Consider the following 25,529-nt stretch of genomic DNA (forward strand, 5'->3'; position numbering starts at 1 on the left):
GCTTACAGTTACTCAAAGGTCTGGAGAGGATTGAATTGGGTGATTCTATCCAGGTAACTAGCATTAAGGAGCCACCCGAAAAAGGTGTTTTATTAGATTCAATGCTGTTACTTTTTATTAAAAGAATAAGTGCAAACATAGCTTCTCTCTTAAAATGCAAGATCTTGAGTGCATTTATTATTTATGGTATTGTGCATTAAGTTTCTATAGAATGAAGTGCTTCCTTTTTAATGAATGAGATTATAACAAAACTAAACTGAGAATATATTTAATAATTTCTTTAAAGATAGTAATTTTTTCAGTTTTTCATTTACAATATTCTTTCTCTATGCAGGCATCGCAAGTACGTCAGGCATTTAACCAAAACAAAACTCCACCTAAACAACTCCGTTCCATGAGTGCCAACAGCCGACTGTCTTCTGTGTCTAGATCCTTTGATATCAAGACTAATATATCTAAACAACAGGTAATGTCAATTTTTATTTAAAGCTGTTCATCTTCCCTATTTTTATTTATTTTTTGGCACTTGCTGTATACACAGCCTGTCCTCTCAAGTTGTTAGGTCACAAAAAACAAATTCTAAATTACCCAAATGTAACCGATGGATTAATGTATAGAAAATGTGATTGTTTTGAGCTGCAGTGATTTATAGTTCATAATGTTTTGTTTGTTGAGGATTTTAACATCAAAATGCTATGTATTATTCGAGAGGAAAGGTTGGTAAGGTTTATGTGTGGTGGAAAATTGTTGTTGCAATTTTTCTGATTAATAATAATGATAATAACAATTACAAACTCTGCTGCCATCAGGGTGCCGGTGGCAAGTTAACTTACAGAAGAGTAGAAGGTAAAGCAGCCCACAGCCCTCCATTGACACGCAGACAGACGGTGGATCCCTTACGTAGCGGCAGTGGTGGTGGTTCCAGACACACGGCCCCAAATGCAATCACCAGGTCATATTCTTCATTAGGAACAATGGTATGCAAAATTTTGAAACCATTTTAAGATGCTGGTGCTTGGTAAATTTAGATACTGTAATAGCAAATCTTAACATCTCCATTTTAATTGTGTATAGTACAGTATCTAATAAATTCTGAGTATAGAACTGTATTTGATATAATGAGTGGGAAAGTAGGAAGCTCTCTGATTAATCCAACCCATTGTCGTGTAGAATACAGTATATCTAAAATTTGTATGGATATACCTGAAATTTAGTGTAAACCTAATAGTACACCATAAACCTATATACAGTACTATACTGTAGTATATTTCAATTTTTTTTTGGGGGGGGGAGGTGGGGGGTAGGGAGTAAAATTCTAATGCCAAAATAGTTTTTCTTAAATTCTATCCAGTTTTTCAGGCTTGTATCCCTGGCATACATAAGTACATTTAGTGTGAGGATGGATTGGATTAATCTGTTATATTGAGCTTGTTGATCTTCTTTGTGTGGTTTCCAGTCGGGTATTAACTGCAAGGCTTTGCAGATAAATTTTGCTTGCTTATCTCCTTTCTTGTGGTTTCCAGATCAATTACTAGTATAATTGTAATTCTTTTTAGATCTGTGTTTAGTATGGTTGAGTTTATATGCATGAACCCTTTTACAATTTATAAGAATCTTGGTGATCTTAGAGTATTACTTTTTTTAAGAGATGATTTGTCAGTAATTTGCATTGATAATTGGGATTATCATGTCTTTCATAATATAATTTTATGAGTTTTGTGTGTCTAGATATCGGATGCTTCATTTTCTTTCATCTTCCCCTTGAGAGGATGACTACAAAAAATATAAAATCTTTCAGGAGGCTTAATTAGAGCATGTCCTTAGTCTTTTTCCCATTTCCTTATGCTTTCATTATACAGTTGCTTTATTTACCTTCTTTTGAAGTAAGGAGGCTTGATGCTCTCCTATTACTTTAGGGGCTCCTTTTGTTTGTTTGTTATCTTTCCTTGTTGCTTTATTATTCATTAATAGTCTGTTCTAACATTTGAAATATGTATTGGAAAGTGTTTTTTCTAATGCACTTTATGCTCCATGTTTTTTTTTTTTTAAGCTTTCTCTTGTCCTCATACTATCTACGCTTGGATAATCCAAATTACTTGGGCTCAGCCGAGGTAGCCAGACATTCAAGCTAGTTAACTTTTCTGGAGGAGCTCCTTGGTGGCTCCCGGAAGCTATCTTGCTGGGATGGCTTCCCATACAGAGTCACATCAGACATAGGAGTCCTATTGGCTTACTGGAGACCAGAGCCAAAACCTGGCCTCTGAGGCAGACAGAGCTGGGGATAAATATGATCACCCATAATAAGAAATCACCCAGAAAGTAAGCAAAGCAATACGAACAACTGCAAGGTTCCATAAATGAAACACTGAGATAGGTAATAGACGCAGAATCGACTTGAGAGTGGTCCAGGACGGACCGCAACGTCGTCGCCCCTTCACCTTCTAGCGTGTGGTCTGGTCTAGCTAATAGACTTTGCAAATGGTTCTCTTCAATCTGATCTGGAACCTTCTAGTGTATACAGCCGCCAACAGGTGGTGTCCTGGGCACTCCCGCACCCGAGCCAGCAAAGAGTCGGTCCTGTCGCTGATGTCGGAGTGCTCTGACATTCCTAAGCCTTAGTGAGCCCCACTTCTTTTCCAAGATAAGTGCTGGCTGTCCTTTTGGACCTTGTCCTGTGGGGGGAGGCCCATTTGCTTGGTCATCATTCCTAATCTTTAATATTTGCTTCATGAATGCGTGCTTACAAGCCCCAATGCTTGCGTGGCTTGATATTTCCCCAAGTGTTCGTTTAGCATTGCCTTTGCCCCGACAGAGTGACTTCTCTGGTGTGTTTGGGATTTTGGCCAAGATGCTGAGCCAAATGGCGATTCACTGGATTCGTGTGAAATTCTTATTAATCTGATAGTATATTACATTTGGTTTATTTTAGTGCACAAAGGCTCATTCTGGTCATATCATGAAGAGATATTTTACCAATGTCTTTACCTTTCCTAATGTCACCTTAATGTAAATATAAGTAGAAGTAGAGAACTATATCTTAACGGTTGTGTAGATTTTCTTGGTTTTAATATTTATGGGTCTATTTTCAAATAATAAATGGGTAAAAATAATTTGGTTATGTACATGAATTAATTGGAAGCTTTATTTGCTTTTGATTTTGGTTTGCTTACTTGTATGGTAATTCATTTTCCTGATTTTGTACTTAACCCTTAGAAGGCACAATTCTCTTGGCTCCGGGTCACCACAATGCACAATTCCCAAAATATTTGTAAAAAAATAATTTTGTTTCTTCTATGCAAATGAGTTAAAAATATTGACAAAAGTACAAAAATAAGTTAAACAAATTTTATCGGCACTTTACCTCGGTGGATATGCAGTATGGGTATTTCAAATGACAGGTAATTAAATTCTGATCTTGATATCAGTTCCCATTAGGATTCGGGTAAAACAAAAAATGAATATGGGTGAATGATGAAAAATGCCAATACAGTAGTCTCAATCTTAATATTTTGTATAAATATTTTTGAATACAATGGTTTCATATGCTCAACAATTATTTTAAAGATCTAATTATATTTAGTACAGGTAACAAAATATGTACAATGGAACCTCGACTTACAAATTTTCTGAGTTACGACCCCCATTTCGTCGGAAAATTTGACTCGAATTATGACCTTTACCTCGACTTCCAACTGACTGTCTTTACACGTGTATGGGTCGACGCAGTGCGTGGTTCCTGGTGGTACGGGCGACTCCGCGTCAGTTTGCCATGATGATCGCACGTAAATTTTTTGTAAAGAACTACATTGCTTTTGTGCTTTTTTTTTTAACATAAAAGTAATTATTATATATCATGCCATGGGTCCCAAGAAAGTTAGTGGCAAGGTTCAACTTAAGAAAAGACGTGTGAGGATGACCATAGAAGAAAAACAAGTCTCTATGGAAAGGTTCTTAGTGAGAAAAAACAAGTAGTGAGCCACAACCAGGTCCTAGTGGTATGCAGGCAAAACATAGAGACAGTACCCCAGAATAGTCATCATTGCCTTATGTTATAAAGAAAGGGGACTTCCCTTCCAAACAGTAACACCTCTCCTCCTAGAGGAGCAGAGGTGTTATATGAGGAGATATAGTTGTAATGGCTTGGCACTTTCCCCTGATAATTACCTCCCTCCTTTCTTCCTCACCGTCTTCCATACACCAACAAAAGGTAAGGTACCTTAACTTGAGGTGCTTCCGGAGCTTAGCGTCCCCGCGGCCCGGTTGTCGACCAGGCCTCCTGGTTGCTGGACTGATCAACCAGGCTGTTGGACGCGGCTGCTCGCAGCCTGACGTATGAGTCACAGCCTGGTTGATCAGGTATCCTTTGGAGGTGTTTGTCAAGTTCTCTCTTAAACACTGTGAGGGATCTGCCTGTTATGCCCCTTATGTGTAGTGGAAGCGTGTTGAACAGTCTTGAGCCTCTAATGTTGATAGAGTTCTCTGAGTACCTGTTGCACCTATAGGTAAGCTATAACTTGTACATACTATAGTACAAAGTGTGTGTGTATTATGCATGACATGTATTTGGAAGTTAATATTTTTTGGAGTGTGGAATGGATTAATTCAATTTACTTTTTCTTATGGGAAAATTCGCTTCGAGTTACGACCCATCTGAGAACAGATTAAGTTCGTGAATGGAGGTACCACTGTATGTCATTTTATTAGGTGGTAGCCAGAGAGATGTAATATTTTGGTAATTATTGGTATTTGTCAGCAAAACCTGATGACTAAAATTTTTTGGTGAATAATGTCATATGATGTAAACTTGATTCGACCCCTTTAGAAGCAAAATACATCACATGAGAAAAGCTGTCGTCTAAGGGTTAAATCATGTTTAGCATTGTATGTTCAGCTTCATTGGAACTACAGGCCTTGAATACATATGAGGTCGTAACCAATATTATCTCATTGGATTGTTATGTGCCCTTTCTGCAGAGTAGAGGTTTGGCTCGTGGAAACGTCAACCTTGCAGATTCACGCATGGGCAAATGCTATGGGAGCAGCTCATTCTCAAATGTAAGGCTTGTCCTCAACATCAAGCTTAAATATTTATATTTTTTGAGGTAATTATTCATTAGACGAGTTGCTGTGAAAACAGTATACAGTACTGTAATCACAATCATATACAGTACTGTATTTATGTAATTGGGCAATGATTCTGATTTGCTAATACAGTACAGTACTGGAGATGGGTAAGTAAATTGTATATTTATTACCCTTTATATTCTTTAATAAAACACCTTCATTTCTTGTGCTTTTTTTACAAGCATGTTCTTTAAGTATTGTAGTTGTTTAACTTATTTGTAAATATTTGAATATGGTCAATAGAAGTATCTTCTGCATGATTTGTACTTACATTTAGTTTGATTAAATTCTAACAAACAGCTTTTTAGGAATACTGTATGCTATAAACTCGTGAAGCATGTTGTTAGTAGCTATTAATTACAGGTAGTTAAATGTACAAAGTTGAATTAGAAAGGGCAATTATAGCATAATTAGCACGATGTATGAGTGTGTGCGTGTGTTTAGCTCCACTTGTCATTATAACTAAAAGTACCTCAAAGGAATAATTTAAAGGCATTTAACTCGATATCAACAATTGTATTATAAAGCAGGATAAATATAAGCTGTTTTAGGTTATCCAGTAAATGTAAAGCAGTTTCCACATCTTGGCAGTGAAAAGGAAGAATTTCTGGAAGGAATGAGGATTATCTTCATTAAGCACATGTGAATGAGATAGTAGAATGGAAGAAATATGAAGAGATGAACACAAGGCATAAAAGAATGGATTTTTGTTATTACCGAGGCAATGTACAGGGGAGTGGATAGCACCCATAGATTCCTACTGGACACAATGTACATTTTTATCCTCGGCATTGTAGTACTTACGTGATTGAGGTCTACTGCCTAATAGATCTACAGTGAAATGCTTATCTGTATGGTAGATGAACATTTTGTGCATGATTGTTTGAAATGAATTTGTTTTCTGTTTGAGTTGGTCATTACTGTATGCAAATGTATAAATGAGCTTTCGTTCATCTAATTTCATGAACAATTTGTTTTCCTGGTGTGGCATTGATTTCCATATTTGCCAGCACAGGAGAATGCAGAAACCTGATAACAATTTTTTGATAAAGTTGTTTATTTTGGTCATCCTAATTTTGATTGAGGAAACATACTGGATTTGTATATGACTTGGCACTGCACTATGTGTTGTGTTATCGGCATTAATTTTGAGTAATATATTGTAGAATTTTCTGTATTACAGTAACGGCAAAATAAACTTAAAAGATTTTGTTTTAGTACTGTTCAGTATTTAACTTCTGGCCATTATCATGCCTTAAAATATTTAATATTTATTGGCTGTGGTCTAAGCTTTTAATGGAAAAATTTATGCTGCTAAATTGAAAATTAGTACTGTATAAATAAATCCTATTTATAAAAATACAGGAGTTGTTTCAACAAAGCTGTCCAGAGCAGAAACTATAAGTCAAGTTTTGAGGTCATTAAAATTATATAAAATTTTTAGCAAGTTTTATAAGGATAAATATACTGTACTTTTTTTGCTTGGAATTTTTCCATTGTGTTTTTGTGTAAGCATGGTGAGGTAGTGCAAATGTTTACACCTCATTCATATTTCTCACAACAAGCGAATGGCTGTGGCTTTACTTTTGTGATAAGCAAACCCACGTGTGGAATTCCATGGCAAATAATTTAAGTTATGCATCTCAATGTTTGAACATTTGAAGCTATTTTTTAAATATTTGGAGAACATTCTAATAGAAGCCACTATTAGTGGCTTCTAATGGTGGGAAATTACTGAAATTTTCCCACCATAGAAGCCACTATGGTGGGAAAAAGGAAAACCAAATGCTAATGTATCGCTAAAGTAGTCATTAAAAACTATAATGCTATGCTCTAAAATACTGATATACATTGTATAATAAGTTACATTTTAGTGAGTTAAATATAACTTGAAGGCTTCTGTATTACTAAAATGGTGATTTTAATACTAAAATAACCACGAATGCTTTGAGGAAAACAGCTCGGTAAATTATCTTTCCATCTACCACAGTCATTAACTTTGTCTTCAGAATGGTGTTGGAAATCATGAGAGAACAGCTTCCAGTTCATCACTCTCCAGCAGCACATCATCAAGTGGCCAGTCATGGGCAGATAAAGTTCGTGGTGCTCCACTCTCCCTCCAGTCATCAAGGCTCTCTCTCCAAGGTTGGAATCGTAATTCTCTGTGTAGTGTCCGCCAAACACACACCGAAACTACGACGTTGATACAACGTTCGAACAAGTTTTAACACCTAACCAGTTATAACAACCAATATAGCAAGTTGTAATAACGTTTTAATGTTATAAACACGTTAAGCCAAGATGTAACAACTTTATTACAAGTTGTAACAAGCGGAAAATAGACAGTTTCGGTTTGTGTTTCCAGGGGTGGCAGTATCACATTTTACATGTTTTGTTTTTTTAATTCTGGAAAAATGAAATAAAAGTACTACTGTATACAAAAAATGACAATTAGTTGTGGAATTTGGGTTTTTATTTAAGGACTACTCATCAGGTTTACCTGTAGTTTATGTGAAGTTGGTTTTGAGAGTTGTTCTACTCTTATAGCCCCAGGCTGCTTTGGTGATAACTAGATCTGTCAGGCTGTTGCTTGTCATAATCATCAGAACATAAATAGTCCAGTACTTGATTTATTTTGGGCACCAATTTTAAATTGTGAAAAAATTGAGGAGATAAGTACTTGGATAATTTTTAAGTGTTTAATAAATATTGTGCTTTAAACCACAAACAAATTGGTTATCATTTAAGTCATATGCCGATGTAGACATTTCTACACCAGTTGTAGAATAGACTGTTGTATTAAATTTTGTTATTCTGGCTTGAGTCAAGGACACACATTTCCAACTAAAAATTCTTGATCTATTTATTGTATTCAGAGCAGTGTATATATTTGTTTTATTGTTAATCTATAATGGCATCAATATTTTTGTTGTTAACAGATGATGGAGAAGGATGGGAAGTTGTCCGGCGAGGAAGGCGAAGTCATGGGGGCAGTACAGCATCACTTAATAGCAACAATCACCAAGGCCATAACAGTCCTTCTGTGAAGGACACACGTAGCGGCAGCTTGAAGATGGATGGTCAGTATTAAATGTCTTGGCAGTTTAGTTATTTCTGATGTGATCACTACTTGAGTGCTTTCTTAGTTCTTGTGCAAGTGTTAGATATTAGCCCATCTTCTTGCCTTGGGATATGTCTGGAAGGTTTTATTTTTTGTAATGCATGTTTAAGATTGCCAAGTGCTATTTATGCCTTGTGGAGATTTGTAGCTTGTGGATTAAGCATCTCGTGCATAATACAGATTGTGTTTTCTCGGTTAGTTATCTTCTGTGAGCCATTGGGAGGCTCCCTCAGAAACCATGTTGAGTTTAGTGAAATGCCTCTTTCTGATTACCTCCCTTTCTTCCAGGTTTATCTGTGGATTGTCCATCAGCACCTGGTGGTGGTACCAACAAGTTTCGAGCTTGAGTGAATTGCTTGTGGAGTTGTTTGGCAGTTTTTGAAGCTTTATTTTTGTGAATCTTCCAGTTGTCTGTAAAGCTTCTGATATTCTGGTTGCTTTCCTGGTGGAGTGATGAGTTGTCATTTGCTCCCTTCACCTCTGAGGGTGTCAAGTACTGGCTCTGATCCCCAGTAGTCTAAACGGAACTTTCACGACTGATGTGACCTCTCCGAGTTCTAGATTCATGTTGTGTTCTGCTGCTGCTCAAGAAATCAGTCTCCGTGGTGTAGTGGTAAGACACTCGCCTGGCGTTCCGCGAGCGCTTTGTCATGGGTTCGTATTCTGGCCGGGGAGGATTTACTGGGCGCAATTCCTTAACTGTAGCCTCTGTTTAACGCAACAGTAAAATGTGTACTTGGATGAAAAAACGATTCTTCGCGGCAGGGGATCGTATTCCAGGGACCATAGGATTAAGGACTTGCCCGAAACGCTACGCGTACTAGTGGCTGTACAAGAATGTAACAACTCTTGTATATATCTCAAAAAAAAAAAAAAAAAAAAAAAAAAAAATGTCTGAATTTATTCATAAAAATGTTTGATCTCGTAATACTTTATTTTGGGTATTTTACGTGTTACATTATATACTGTGTATTATATATATTGTACTATTATATACTGTGTATTATATACTGTATTCCTTATTCTTTTAAACAGGTCACTATGGTAGAGAAATAAAGCAACGTTTTCATGTTCCCAGTTCTGCCATGTCTATGCCATCCTTGATCATTTGTGAGAGCAGTGTGTCAAATGATGTGTCAAAAGCTACTGGAGAAACTAACAACTTGTGTCAAAGGAGAAATAGTCAGAGGAATTGCCAAGTCTCAAAAAGCCAGAGCTTACCGAGTGGTAAAAAATCCATTAGTCACGGTAGTTTAGTTTCCTCAATAGACAGTGAAGGAAGGGAAGACAAAGTACCAGATTTTAAGAAACAGTTTCCTAATGGCTCAAAGAGGACCGAGGGTAGAAAAAGTCGCAGAAATCCCAAAAGTGTGGAGGAAATAGGCAATAAAAGTGATTTTCAGAGGGAGAATGAAACCAGTTTTTATTTAAGCGTTACTGAAAAAGAGAAAAGCCAAAATACTGTTAACGAGGTAAAAAAGAGCACTTGTGTTGATGTAAAAATTACTGAATGTGATATGCAATCAAAAGATCAGAATGATAAAGACAGCATGGAGAATGAGGAAATGTCGATGCAGAAAAACTACGAAAGTAGCATTTCTGAGAACTTACACGAAAGTAATGGAGCCCTTGTTAGCCACATATGTGACCCGTCCATACCAGAAACCTCGGAAACAAGTGATGCTGACGATGATGAAGGTAAAACCCAAGCTAGTCTGGCATCTGAAAGTTTGGAAATTGTTCCTGAACAAGACCTTCTGCAAGCAGAAAGAGAAAGCAGGTAGGATATTTGAAAATGTACACAAAAGAATATTTATTTATAAAATCAATATTTAACAAGTGTAAATACATATTTATTGCCCACAGTAGATTGAAATTTATCTTCCAAGAAATAATGTCTGCAACAAATTGGTAAATTAATTAGGGACAGTGGGACACTGGAATATTTATTGTAAGTGATGTGACAGTTCATACTGAGAGAAATTCATACTAATAGAGGGACTGCCGAAATAGTAATCGTCTTCTATCGGTATTTATTTCAGTTCATAATGTAGTGTGGGGGTTGTGGACTGGGTGGTTATCTTGAAAATCATGGTTCAAATTCAAATACAATATCACAATTTTAATTTCTTTTAAATTAACATACAATAATTTCAAATTTCCTAACACTTTGTAGGTTTTAGTACTGAGAAAGCTATTTTTTTAAGTAATGATTAGTTTCCACAGTAATTTTTTCCAAATGGTTTGAATTCCATGTGAGTATGTGTTGACCTGGGTCTGAGAGTGCCACAAGTGATATATTTCATGCAATAGTGACAGTTTTATCATCTAAACATGTGCAACTTTATTTACATTTGAGATTTAATGAATTGAGCATCAAAATTTGTCTCCTATATTTCTGTTTCCTGTTAAAAATATAACATATAAATTAAAGCCCTGATTTGCTGCATGCAAGTTTCTAGCTTCTAAATTTAATTGCAAAATATCTATTTTCTTGCAGGAGTTATGACAGTGATAGTCAGATGGATGAAGAGGAAATGCGTAAAAATGCGGCTGCTCTTGAATCTGCTGTTCAGGAAGAGCAGCGTCTAAAACGGCAAATAGAAGAAACTGAAAAGACCGAGATAAAGGTAAAGTGTAGTGTGTGTTGTGTCCTGATCCTTACTGTATTTCCCACTTTACACTCCCTTATTTCAATACTTGCCTATCAGTGACCAAGGGGGAGTGAGACCCAACTCTTTATGCCCTGCCTCTTAGCCACCTGATGCACAAATTACCTCTCAATAAAATTTTCTTATTTTTTTCTGAAAGTTGTGGATGGCATTGACTTCAACAGCATTCCACTTGCCAATCATTTGTACAGGGAATGAGAATGTCCTTGCATCTCCACAACTCCATTGCATGTCCAGCTTCCACAGATGTCCTCTTGTCATACCTCTATAATGTAAATAGGCTTCCTCTGTTCACCTTGTCTTTTCTCTCCAAGATCTTGCATGTAGTTACCATATTCCCTGTATCTTCCTTCTATGGTTGTGATGGTGTGTTGTCTAAACCACTACCCTGTAGAGCTGAGGCATCTCAATTCTGGTACTAATCTAATTACAAACCTCTGAACTTTCTCAAGTTTCTGTTTATATAGCTGTACCGGCTTGGTGCTTTCTTTTGATAATTACTTTAAACCTGTTCTTGCTGGCCAACTTTTACCCCTTACCTTATGTTATTCTTACACCTTTTACATCTTTATGGGGACACCAGTGATTGTTTACCATTATCATTTATGCCTTCTGCATGGTGCATGTGTTTTATGCAGTTCTAACTCTGCCATTTAAATTGGCAATGACAATACCTTTGTAGTGTAAGTTCTGTGTCATACCAACCTCATTCTCTAAACTAATTCAAACAATATGTTTTTTAATCTCATTCAGTATTTTATATACTACACAAAAATTCTCATTAAAATTATTCTCCTAAATCCTTGGTGGACAGCATTATTACAGATTCAAATACAGTACCCCATTCTGAGGCCCTGATTATCAGATATGTGGAGCATTGAAGCTGGACATCTGGCAATGTTTAAACTGTATGAGAAATTAATATTTTGCATACAGTACTGTCAATTTATTATTTAGTTTGGAATTAAGAAAATAAATGTATAGATAATATTTTTAATTTAATTGTAAACACAATAAAGCATGTGTCTGATGCACACTTGTCATTATTAAATTATTGGCACAAAAATATAGTATTAATTCTGTACATATTAAGCCTTACAATAAATATATATATATTATGTATAAAAATTATAACACACTATCCAGCAACACCTTTTGTTCTTTATATTATAGCTGAGGTTGCACGTATTATGTGCTCCGTGTTCTGTAGAACACGGATGGAATTGCACTGCACTCTTTATATGCACTGGAAAATTAGTCATTTAATATTGATGAGCACTTGGTAGGAGCAGGTATAACTTCTTGCGTTACTTTCTTCTGGCTGCTGTAACAAAGCGATAGATTCCTACAACTGTGAGAAGCGCGCATATAATAGCTGCTGTTATGATGATTCCTATTACTGAGTTTGACAACTTTTTCTTAGGTGTAAATTCATCTGTGTAATCTTGGTGCCCAGGATCATAAGAGATGTGATATTCTTGCTTTGCTATTGCTTGGCTCCCAATAATTTGATATCGTGTTCGGTACACTTTATTGGGTTTACCAATGCTATAGACTGAACAGATAATGTGTTTTGTATGCTTAGAACGCATTATTGATACGACTGGCTTCATGTGCGGGATGAGGTGATTTGATTGAGAGACTTCTTGATCCTCATGCCATACATGAACAAGGGGATTGCTGGATGATGGCATCTCATCTGGTGAAGGGCAGTGTAATGTAATTTTTTGTTCTGTATTCTGAATTTCTAGTTCTTCAGGTGCTTCATCAATGCTCACATCAACTACTCCAAATGATATCACCTCGGTTTTTATTTGTCTTCCACGATTTAATGTGCATGTTATTGTTCCATCTGTTTCAATAGGGGCTGTAATCACATATGTCATCATACACTCAAGGTAACCAACATGGTATTTTGTTTTTCTATTGCTGTGGGTTTTTGGAACACTGTGATATTCATGGCCAGAAACACTAACGGTAAGATTTGCTGCAACACCTGATCTTTGAAAGCATGCACCGCACACGACGGCAAATGGAACACCCCGAGGAAGCTGCAAGTTTCGAAGGGCTTCTTCTTCCTTTGTGATAGGATGTCTTGTGCGCCATGATGGGCTGTAGTAGTTATTAATGAATGTCAGGTATGGGGACTTGAGACGAAGTGGTGCCCAGTGCAGCAGTCCTGTTGAATCATCAGTACTCATTGTTTTTGTTCTGTTAGCAAGGACACACACTATGATGAATATGGTCACAGATATGCAAAAACCCCTCATTGTTAATGTATTTATGCAATACATGTGTGGTTTGCTTGTGTGAACTCTGCAAGGGGTTTGTCCTGCAATTTATCTTTGTGGTATTCCACCAAGTACAGAAGCCCGTTGCTTAATAGCAATGTATATAGGTACAAGAATAGCTCCGTCTTTGCAAGTCCCTTGTACAAAAATGATAAGCTTACAATTGGTACTGGTATTTTATCCGTTAAGAATGACGTACTTTTCCTGTCCGTGTGGAATTTCAGAAAGGTGTTGCGTCACTTAAGTACGGGTAACACTCATATCACCATTTCCTTACTTGCTTATCACATGACGCAGTTAGATGGGGGTGTTCAATTTGTTTTTTCACTCGCACTTGTTTTTCCTGAAATTTAAGAAAACATTTTTTTTATAATTTCATGATACAATATTTATTAATTTATATTTTTATTAATTATAAACAACACATACAGTACATACATCATGTTTACTGTACAATATATCCATACATAAATATATATGAATGCATGCATACTTAAATCATAAATGTGCATAAATAAACTAATAGGAAAGACAAATGTAAAATCCAATTACTATTGTGCATGTAGCGCATTGTTAAGGGGTATGTGTGGGAAATGGTTTCCCATTGTCGGGGATGGAAGCCCGTTTGGTTAGCGAGGTCCACTTGGGTCAACAACTGACCTTTCTCAAAATGCAACCCACAACTATTTCCTAATTCCCAGGTACTGTACCCCATTTACTGCTAGGTGAACAGGGGCATCTATTTAAAGGAAAGGTGCACAAAAGGTCTTGTCCTGCATGGGGAATCGAACCCTGGATTTTTTTTGTTTGTCAGCCGATTCCAGTGAATACTGTGCTACATGACCCCAGTTGGATACAAATGGTGTGTCTGGAACCCTCTCTTATTGTGGGTATTTGTAGTAAGGTTGGTAGAGCTCGTTTCTTCCACTCCAGTGATCACGAGTTCGAGGCTTCGATGATAGAAAAGTGAAAAGTTTTTCGATGAATAACAATGTGTTGAGAAAGGGAGGATGGAAGTTAGACATACAGATGAGCCATAATGGTGTTACTGTTAGAAAATCCTTGACATTCCATTCCCTTCTCTTATACCATATTCCTACTTTTTCCTACATTATCCTTCAACTTTTTTGTGCACACACTGTCAAGACCATTTACAATATTTTATACTGCCCTCTTATTCTAAATAAAGAAGTAAAGAACATTGCATCATCTACAGTTGTATGGTGCCCAAATCTCGAGAAGCACATAAACTGGAAAAGGTGCAATGGTATACTACAAAGTGTTTTTCAGTTCCGGAAGCCAAGAGTTATAAGGAGAGACTAGAGGCATTAAACAGGCCAAGACTAGAAGAAAAAAAAAATATGATCACCACGTACAAAATACTAACAGGAATCTACCAAATTGACGAGGAGGAATTCCTGAAATCGGCAACTTAACGAACAAGAGGACACAAATTCTAGCTAAAGAAACAAAGGTGCCAAAAATTAATAGAAAGTTTTCTTTTGCAAACAGAGTGGTAGACGGTTAGAACAAACTAAGAAAGGTGGTGGAGGCCAAAACTGTCACTAGTTTCAAAGCGTTATACAACAAAGAGTACTGGGAAGATGGAACACCACGAGCATAGTTCTCGTCCTGTAACTACACTTAGGTAATTATAAGGATGGCAAAATATTAGAAATTGTTCACGACCTTTGGAAGACCAAAGTTGAATATGCAGCAGTTGAATGGTGCCCATCTCTCAAAGCTTCTAGAACTAGAAAAACAAGCTAAAAGGAGAGGCTAGAGGTGTTAAATATGCCAAAGCTAGAAGGAAACGAGATGGCAGATACTAAATAGCAAGTGGAAACAGAGTCCCCTAATGAGCCACAGAGACATTAGAAATAGCTATTTTAGTGTCAGAATAGTTAACAGATGGAATACATTAGGAGGTGATGTGGTAGAGGCAGACTCCATACACAGTTTCAAATGTACATATGATAAGTGCCCAATAGGTTAAGGAATCTGTACACTGTTTAATTGACAGTTGAGAGGCAGGATCAGAGAGCTGAAGCTCAACCCCCCCCCCCCACAAGCACAACTAGGTGAAAAACAAACACACACACACACACACACACACACACACACACACACACACACACACACACACACACACACACACACACACACACACACACGTAGATATGATAGAGCCCAATAGGCTCAGGAATCTGTACACCAGTTGATTGACGGTTGAGAGGCGGGACCAAAGAACCAGAGCTCAACCCCCGCAAGCACAATTAGGTGAGTACACGCGCGCGCACACTCACTATTATGTAGCCAAACATTGCAATAGGGCCGCCTGAAATTAATAGACAATGGGTAATGTTAATAATACTGTATAAGAAATGCTTAACTGTATTAAGATGTGTGTGTGGGGAGGTGGGAGGCGGCGCCACACTGTACTCAAGCATCCTGTGCACTGTGGCGCCATGCTCTTGTTACCCCCCCCCCAGGACTCCCTGCTGCCACCCACTATGTGACCTCACTCATATTACCTCCCTTATGCCAGGCGTGTCACCCATTCATTGGAAATACAGGGTGTACTGGTACTGTATTTACCCGCACTTGAGATATGCTGTAATTGAAAATTTAACCATTTTCACCGGAGTATTCTTCTTTTAATATGCAAATGAACAGGAAATAGCATCAATGTGACACTGCTATACCCGCCATACACACCTCTATGGCCTAGTATGCTAGGGCTCATAATTACTCGGTGCTTCTTAAGGCTTTTATGCACAGAGGAAAGGTCACTTTGATGACAAATTTGCATAGATATCTAGGAAATAATATTTATACTGTACTGTTGCATAACTTTCTCATTGGGTAAACACAGAACAACAAAACTGTACTCACCTAGTTGTGTTTGCGGGGGTTGAGCTCTGGCTCTTTGGTCCCGCCTCTCGACCGTCAATCAACAGGTGTACAGATTCAAAAGCATATCTACACTTGAAACTGTGTATGGAGTCAGCCTCCACCACATCACTTCCTAATGCATTCCATTTGTCAACCACTCTGACACTAAAAAAGTTCTTTCTAATATCTCTTTGGCTCATTTGGGTACTCAGTTTCCACCTGTGTCCCCTTGTGTGTGTGCCCCTTGTGTTAAATAGCCTGTCTTTATCTACCCTATCAATTCCCTTGAAAATCTTGAATGTGGTGATCATGTCCCCCCTACCGGGGGGTACACAGTACCCCCCGGTAGTGTGTACGATAAAGCCTGCACAGAACCGTGTACGGTAAATAAAGCCTGCACAGAGCCGTGTGCGGTAAATAAAGCCTGCACAGAGCCGTGTGCGGTAAATAAAGCCTGCACAGAGCCGTGTGCGGTAAATAAAGCCTGCACAGAGCCGTGTGCGGTAAATAAAGCCTGCACAGAGCCGTGTGCGGTAAATAAAGCCTGCACAGAGCCGTGTGCGGTAAATAAAGCCTGCACAGAGCCGTGTGCGGTAAATAAAGCCTGCACAGAGCCGTGTGCGGTAAATAAAGCCTGCACAGAGCCGTGTGCGGTAAATAAAGCCTGCACAGAGCCGTGTGCGGTAAATAAAGCCTGCACAGAGCCGTGTGCGGTAAATAAAGCCTGCACAGAGCCGTGTGCGGTAAATAAAGCCTGCACAGAGCCGTGTGCGGTAAATAAAGCCTGCACAGAACCGTGTGCGGTAAATAAAGCCTGCACAGAACCGTGTGCGGTAAATAAAGCCTGCACAGAGCCGTGTGCGGTAAATAAAGCCTGCACAGAGCCGTGTGCGGTAAATAAAGCCTGCACAGAACTGTGTAATAATGCCTGCACATGAGTAGCGAACATTATAATTCCAGGCACTCCTCTGTTAGGGGGGGGGGGAGACTCTGCCGTACTCGCAGTGTGACAAGCCTATACCCTACCAAAGCCGGTAAATGAACTATTGGGTTCAGTGCCTGAACCAATTATGTGCCTCTGTAATCCTTTCCACCACCGCCCACGGGATGGGTATGAGGTGCATAATAATCAATCAATCAATTAGCGTCTCCGCTCCCACCCCACACACTGGTCTCAAATTTGCACTGTAGAATAACATATTGGAGCTCAAGACGTGGAAGGAAATGTAGAATATAATCAGCGAGGAGCAGACCCATAGACAGCCCCGCTCCTGTGCCAGGTAAGTCCACTATGGGCTCACCATAGCCCGTGCTACTTGGAACTTTTTGTTCCTAGAAGCTGAATCTTAAACAACACAAGAGATGCCATAGGCATTGGACATAACAAAGGGGGATATTAATGGAATATTTAAGGTATCAACACAAGACAGAACGCGGAACAATGGGTATAAATTGGATAAGTTTAGATTTAGGAAAGATTTGGGTAAATACTGGTTCGGTAACAGGGTTGTTGATTTGTGGAACCAATTACCACGAAACGTAGTGGAGGTGGAGTCTCTAGATTGTTTCAAGCGTGGGTTGAATATGTATGTGAGTGGGATTGGGTGGTTATAAATAGGAGCTGCCTCGTATGGGCCAATAGGCCTTCTGCAGTTCCCTTTGTTCTTATGTTCTTAGGCATAATCAGGGAGCACTGTCTGAACGTCGGAGGTCCACGGCTGTTCAATATCCTTCCAGAAATATTGCCAGAACATAGGTGGAAATGTTCAACAAACATTTAGACAAGTTATCGCAACAAGTGCCAAACCAACCGGGTTGTAGTGGATAAGTTAGCTTGCGGGCCACTGCAAGCAACAGTCTGTTGGACCAAGTTGGCCCTTGTCTTAGGCCGCAAGCAGAAGGATGCCCGGAAACCTCTCCATGTTGTTATAGATTCAGCTACACGGAACAAGTTGCAAGTAGCACTGGCTATGGTGAGCCCGTAGTGGACTTACCTGGCACAGGATCGGTGCTGAATGTGCTGTCTCGAAACCTCTCCAGGTATGCTCCATATATATAAATATTTGGTCTTGCCCGAAACGCATTGCGTAATAGTGGCTTTAGGCATTGTATGTACTAGCTCTATCTATATATCAATCCATTAATGTAACATCACTTGTATGTATGTACCTTACCTGAATAAACATATTTATTTATATTATTATATTATATATCCATTCTCACTAGTCCAGGAAAAGAAACGCATGTTTACCGTGTAGATTTTGACCTTCAATGTAACAGGGAATCTTAAAAACCGTTATCGGAAATGTGTAGTATCATTTTATGAGTGACTTTGTAACACTATTTCTTATAGACTTCACTTGTAATGTAGGTTTATACAATATTTAGGTTTGCAGTCTTAATAAATATGTGTTGTTACTACGAATGTTGTGTAACAAATGGTATCCTTCATTATGAATGCTGAATAATAAATGCACGAAATTTATGGTATTAGATTGTGTGAATTGTGTGTGTATATACACGGTACTATAGGCCGTGCGAGGATATACCCAGTACTATAGGCCATGCGAGGATATGTAAACACAGTACTATAGGCCATGCGAGGATATGTAAACACAGTACTATAGGCCATGCGAGGATATGTAAACACAGTACTATAGGCCATGCGAGGATATGTAAACACAGTACTATAGGCCATGCGAGGATATATAAACACAGTACTATAGGCTATGCGAGGATATGTAAACACAGTACTATAGGCCATGCGAGGATATGTAAACACAGTACTATAGGCCATGCGAGGATATGTAAACACAGTACTATAGGCCATGCGAGGATATATAAACACAGTACTGTAGGCCGTGCGAGGATATATATACACAGTACTATAGGCCGTGGAGGATATATAAACACAGTACTGTAGGCCATGCGAGGATATATATACACAGTACTATAGGCCGTGGAGGATATATAAACACAGTACTGTAGGCCGTGCGAGGATATATATACACAGTACTATAGGCCGTGCGAGGATATATATACACAGTACTATAGGCCGTGCGAGGATATATAAACACAGTACTGTAGGCCGTGCAAGGATATATATACACAGTACTATAGGCCGTGGAGGATATATAAACACAGTACTGTAGGCCATGCGAGGATATACCCAGTACTATAGGCCATGCGAGGATATATAAACTACTATAGGCCGTGCGAGGATATATAAACAGTACTATAGGCCATGCGAGGATATATAAACACAGTACTGTAGGCCGTGCAAGGATATATATACACAGTACTATAGGCCGTGCGAGGATATATAAACACAGTACTATAGGCCGTGGAGGATATATAAACACAGTACTGTAGGCCATGCGAGGATATACCCAGTACTATAGGCCATGCGAGGATATATAAACACAGTACTATAGGCCGTGCGAGGATATATAAACACAGTACTATAGGCCGAGCGAGGATATATATATAAACACAGTACTATAGGCCGTGCGAGGAAGAGGCCCTCCACTCACGTGTACACAACACCACAGCTCAGCGGAGACTGGCTAGCGAGTGCCTGCCTAAGGTGGTGGACCAGCATCTGGTTTTACGTTAGACCGATGGAGACCTTGATCGTGTTTCGTAATCTGTATCACGGGAGGAGAATTTTCACTTAGCCCGGCTAAACTGCTCGCTGTTATCATGAACTCGTTCACGGATTTTGATTTGGTTTGGGGGAGTCATAATTTCTGGTTTGGAGAATACTGTGATAGGAACTATTATCATTAAGCAAAGCATTTACTATATACACAATATGACCACTATAACGACGTTAGTGGCTTTGCAGGAATGTAAAAACATCAATGATATGTACTCTCATAAACCCAATGTAACTTCTTGTATATACAAGATATATATGTATATATCTTGTATATATTTGTATATATGTGGAGTGTAGTGTATATATGTAAATAAATCCAATATTTATTTATTTAATCTGTCAGTTTAGTAATTGATTATGCACTCCCGTGAGCGGTGGTGGAATGGGTTACAGTGGTTCATAATGGCTTCAGGAACTGAACCCAACAATTCATATCGCTAAGCGGGCGATGAGTCACAATGACGTGGCTGAAGTATGTTGACCAATCCACACACTAGAAAATGAAGGGATGACGACGTTTCGGTCCGTCCTGGACCATTCTCAAGTCGATTGTGAATGGTGCACAATCGACTTGAGAATGGTCCAGGACGGACCGAAACGTCGTCGTCCCGTCACCTTCTAGTGTGTGGATTGGTCAACATATCGGTAAGCATTACGAGGAAATCTTTGGTGGAGCAAGGCGGTAGAATATATTTCTGATATTTTAGGGATTGAACGTATTTTGCGTGGTCCAAGTTGTTGTTGTTTTAAGGCTCAAGTTGATAAGAGTATTTTTGACGGTAGAGAGAGATGTGGAAGTTGTCATGTATGAACAGCTGTAAACCGGGGGTATACGAGAGCTTTATGTGGCCTCGGGTTACATGCTGAAGAAACAAACACTGCTCCACGGGGAACTGAGATAAGTGTGTGAACACTGTGGTGTCGCCCCTCGTCCTCCCGCCTCACAATTGTAGCAAGTTTACAACATATGTAAATGACTTAATATAAATAATATTGGATATCAGTCCCCCAAAACCCTCATTATCAACCAAAACTTTTTCAATTTCAAAATCAAACTGGATAAGATTACCAAGGCAAAATGATGGGGGGAGGGAAGGACCTTCGGAAAAAACCTCCGGCTTCCTGTCCTTGTGGAGGCCACTAGTGTTAGTGACTCTCAGGTAAACTCAGGTAATTTATGACTGTAACCGTTCCGCCACCGCTTACAGTGTGACAACCATACGTACCTGGTTGATACCTGGTTGATGGGGTTCTGGGAGTTCTACTCCCCAAGTCCGGCCCGAGGCCAGGCTTGACGTGTGACAGTTTGGTCCACTAGGCTGTTGATTGGAGCGGCCCGCAACGGGGTTCATAATAAACCAATGAAACTGAAAACTTTGATGGTAAGACTTTTCGTATACACCAACATGAATACATTTGTCACAATACTCGAGGGTCGTTTGAGTATATATTTAATAGAGGATTAAAAAAAAAAGATACTGATATACGCTGCGAAAAGGCTACTGTAGCCTATTATGATAACCATAAGTGTATTATGATGCCCACCTGACTGCTATTGTAATTGGTGGAGTGCAAAATGGGCAAGATAACAGTTACTCTTGGTATGAAGGAGCTGGTATTAGTATTCCCAGCAAGATGATAGCACTTGGTTGGCACATGTGGCGGCGCCAGCTTCTGGCCGCGCTGCCACAGACACGAGACAAAAACAAAAGTTAAAGTGTAATAGGAACTCCAACACGGATCCCCGGATTAAAGGACGTAAGCCTTTCTCTATGGTACGGGGATTTGGGCATTTCTTTACGGGAGCGCTAGAGTGGGGTTGGGGTGTCGGGGGCTGCTCATCGCTACCGTTCCCTCTCCCACTTGCTGCTGCTAGACAGCTTCTGTTTGTTAATATTAAGTCAATTGCGTTTTCAAAATTTTGGCCCCGAATTTTTCGTTTACAGTTATAAGACAAACAAACGATGATGTTATCAAGTTTCTCCTTGAATACTCATGCAAGGACAAACTACAAGTGCTATAATAAGTAGTTAACAGCAAACTAGCTTCAGCTACACATGTTATCAAATATAATTAAGTTGGAGGTGTGGGTGTGTTGGTCCTCGTACACATAATCCCACTCCTGGGGGCCGATTGTCCCCGCTCAAGTGGCCGCTTGGCTTCATACTAAAGATTTCCTTGAATTCTGCATTGCTGGAATCGTTATGTACAACAATATGGCGAATTCTTTCGTGTTCATGGTGCAAGAGTTGCTAGGAAAAGCATGTATATAGCACAAACTACATATGTACTCGTGACTTTTTTTTTTCCTAACGCCTGTCCATGGAGGACAGAAGAAATTGTATATGCTAGTTAGCATTGTAAATGTGTGGCCATGTCTGTGGTAGGACAAAAAATGTATTCACTTATACCATTCATACATTCACCTGCTTCACTTGGGTTACGATACACATCTGTGATGAATCACCATCTGGTCACCATTTGGTCCGGGAGACATCTCCCGTCACGCTGGGTGCAGTCGCACCTCCACAGATCTCCAGTATCAGCTTTTGATACTGGGTTGGCTTACAAGGGCCACCACTTGCGGGCTATTCATGCCCGTGCCACCTTTTGGGTGGCTTAATCTTCATCAATCAATCATCTGTGATGAATCTTTCAGAATTACCGTCCACGAGAGCATCGAGCAATGGTTGGTTCGCTGTCGAGACAGTGCGGGAGACGGAATACCATTCCTCGGTGTTCTCGTGGACGGTAATTCTAGAGGATTCATCACAGACGTGTATCGTAAACCGATGATGAAGATTGATGAAGATTAAGCCACCCAAAAGGTGGCACAGGTATGAATAACCCGTAAGTGGTGGCCCTTTTGAGCCATTACCAGTATCATTAGCTGATACTGGAGATCTCTGTAGAGGTGCGACTGCACCCTGCGTGACGGGAGATGTCTCCCGTATCGTAAACCAACTGATGCGGGTAAATGTATGAATGGTAAGATGCCCAAACCACACGTCAGAAAGTGGAGAAACGACGACGTTTCGGTCCGTCCTAGACCATTAAGCCGTGTGAAAGAAGAGATTGATTGATGAAGATTCAGCCACCCAGGAGGTGGCACGGGCATGAATAGCCCGTAAGGAGAAAGAAGTTGTTGTTTTAAGATTCAGCTGCTGGGGACAAAAAGTTGCAAGTAGTACGGGCTATGGTGAGCTCGTAGTGGACTTACCTGGTAGAGGAGCGGGGCTGTAACTGAGTACCGTTCAGATTGATGAAGATTAAGTTACCCAAGAGGTGGCACGGGCATGAATAGCCCGTGAATGAAAGAGGAGGTGATTGATTGATGAGGATTAAGCCACCCAAAAGGTGGCACGGGCATGAATAGCCCGTAAGTGGAGGCCCTTTTGAGCCATTACCAGTATCAATAGATGATACTGGAGATCTGTGGAGGCGCGACTGCACCCTGCGTGACAGGAGATGTCTCCCGGACCAAGTGGTGACCAGATGGTGGTCAAAAAGAGGAGGAAGGTACTGGTAAATATAAGGTAATAGAGTGAGGTGGGTAGTAGGTAAGAGAAAGGTAAGAATATGATGAATGTAAGAATACTGTAAGAATAATCCGCTTCCAATGCCACCACCACATCCGTACGCCAGGCCTTGGGAATCTGGAATGGGGCTATAGTGGAGCGCTTAAATACTGTATACCGCTGCCACCAACACTACCACCATTACCAACCTCACCAACACTACCACCATTACCAACCTCACCAACACTACCACCATTACCAACCTCACCAACACTACCACCATTACCAACCTCACCAACACTACCACCATTACCAACCTCACCAACACTGCCACCATTACCAGCCTCACCAACACTACCACCATTACCACCCTCACCAACACTACCACCATTACCACCCTCACCAACACTACCACCATTACCACCCTCACCAACACTACCACCATTACCACCCTCACCAACACTACCACCATTACCACTCTCACCAACACTACAACCATTACCACCCTCACCAACACTACCACCATTACCACCCTCACCAACACTACCACCATTACCACCCTCACCAACACTACCACCATTACCACCCTCACCAACACTACCACCATTACCACTCTCACCAACACTACCACCATTACCACCCTCACCAACACTACCACCATTACCACTCTCACCAACACTACCACCATTACCACCCTCACCAACACTACCACCATTACCACCCTCACCAACACTACCACCATTACCACCCTCACCAACACTACCACCATTACCACCCTCACCAACACTACCACCATTACCAACCTCACCAACACTACCACCATTACCAACCTCACCAACACTACCACCATTACCAACCTCACCAACACTACCACCATTACCACCCTCACCAACACTACCACCATTACCACCCTCACCAACACTACCACCATTACCACCCTCACCAACACTACCACCATTACCACCCTCACCAACACTACCACCATTACCACCCTCACCAACACTACCACCATTACCACCCTCACCAACACTACCACCATTACCACCCTCACCAACACTACCACCATTACCACCCTCACCAACACTACCACCATTACCACCCTCACCAACACTACCACCCTCACCAACACTACCACCATTACCAACCTCACCAACACTACCACCATTACCAACCTCACCAACACTACCACCATCACCTTGCATGCTATGCAAGGAAGAAATTCTGGCCTGTAGTTTAATACCTTCTGTTTCATTATTATTATTATTATTATATGTTGGCATTACAAGTGTTGTTTCCAGTGACATGTTAACAATCGTGGTGAGCAACAAGCACAAGGTTTCCGCTCCTTCTCGTAGTATCCGCAGTGATATCCGGACACAAGACCTTTAACGGATCCAGCTCTAATGGGTGCTTTTTTCATGTTATCTCAAAGTTCTTCCAATATTGCTCGCTTTGGTTCCATCCATCTTAGCTCAGGAACTTCTAGCTCTACTGTGAAGACCTCCAGAACCCCCCCCCCCCCCACTTTATATATATATAATATATATATATAGTTCATCTTGAGGTTATCTTGAGATGATTTCGGGGCTTTAGTGTCCCCGCGGCCCGGTCCTCGACCAGGCCTCCACCCCCCAGGAAGCAGCCCGTGACAGCTGACTAACTCCCAGGTACCTATTTACTGCTAGGTAACAGGGGCATTCAGGGTGAAAGAAACTTTGCCCATTTGTTTCTGCCTCGTGCGGGAATCGAACCCGCGCCACAGAATTACGAATCCTGCGCGCTATCCACCAGGCTACGAGATTCCATTCCTGCTTTGTCCATTCCTGTCATCATGCACTTTTCTGTCGCTTTTAGTGCACTAGTCCTGCCCTGACCTCTATTTCTTCACCACTTGTTCCTGCCTCTATTTACGGGCTCACCATAGCCCGTGCTACATGGACACTTCGTCCTGAGTAGCTAAATCTTTAACAACAACAACAACCTGCCTCTATGCCACGAGGGAAAAGGAGCATGAGACACAGCACGCGATTCTGAGGGGGAATAATCACGGGACAAAGATAGCCTCTTTTAAATTTGAAGAAAGTTGGGAGGACACGGGTTGAATATGGAATCGCAAATGAGTGGAAGACATGTAAGGAAATACTCGTGCCTAGTCCGGGAGATTAACAAGTAAAATCCACTGAAAGAATGTTGACCAGACCACACACTAGAAGGTGAAGGGACGACGACGTTTCGGTCCGTTCTGGA

At 40.2% G+C, this 25,529-nt stretch overlaps 2 protein-coding genes across 6 annotated transcripts in view; one reads left to right on the forward strand and one right to left on the reverse strand.

Moving 5' to 3' along the window:
- The window catches only part of ssp3 (short spindle 3), a 66,925-nt gene that overhangs the window by 13,534 nt on the left and 27,862 nt on the right, over positions 1–25,529 (forward strand). For 3 of the 4 annotated variants that reach the window (XM_069308355.1, XM_045755780.2, XM_045755779.2), the window contains exons 8-14: positions 335–466; positions 810–977; positions 4,975–5,055; positions 7,134–7,269; positions 8,064–8,204; positions 9,281–10,025; positions 10,746–10,875. In XM_069308355.1, coding sequence (XP_069164456.1) covers positions 335–466; positions 810–977; positions 4,975–5,055; positions 7,134–7,269; positions 8,064–8,204; positions 9,281–10,025; positions 10,746–10,875 — 1,533 coding nt within the window. The remainder of the gene's footprint in view (positions 1–334; positions 467–809; positions 978–4,974; positions 5,056–7,133; positions 7,270–8,063; positions 8,205–9,280; positions 10,026–10,745; positions 10,876–25,529) is intronic. The other variant, XM_045755782.2, reaches the window with a different exon arrangement.
- Positions 11,897–19,722, reverse strand: LOC123766545 (uncharacterized). Of its 2 annotated transcripts, none has more exons than XM_045755786.2 (2): positions 19,637–19,722; positions 11,897–13,551 (listed from the first exon to the last, which is right to left on the reverse strand). In XM_045755786.2, the coding sequence occupies exon 2, from the start codon at positions 13,209–13,211 to the stop codon at positions 12,225–12,227; it is 987 nt and encodes a 328-aa protein (XP_045611742.1). In that variant the 5' UTR covers positions 13,212–13,551; positions 19,637–19,722; the 3' UTR covers positions 11,897–12,224. The 2 variants fall into 2 exon arrangements, with proteins under 2 accessions (XP_045611742.1, XP_045611743.1); XM_045755787.2 differs by lacking the exon at positions 19,637–19,722 and adding an exon at positions 15,602–15,739.

The sequence above is a fragment of the Procambarus clarkii genome, chromosome 62 (assembly GCF_040958095.1).
Source record: "Procambarus clarkii isolate CNS0578487 chromosome 62, FALCON_Pclarkii_2.0, whole genome shotgun sequence".
Taxonomy (NCBI): Eukaryota; Metazoa; Arthropoda; class Malacostraca; order Decapoda; family Cambaridae; genus Procambarus; species Procambarus clarkii.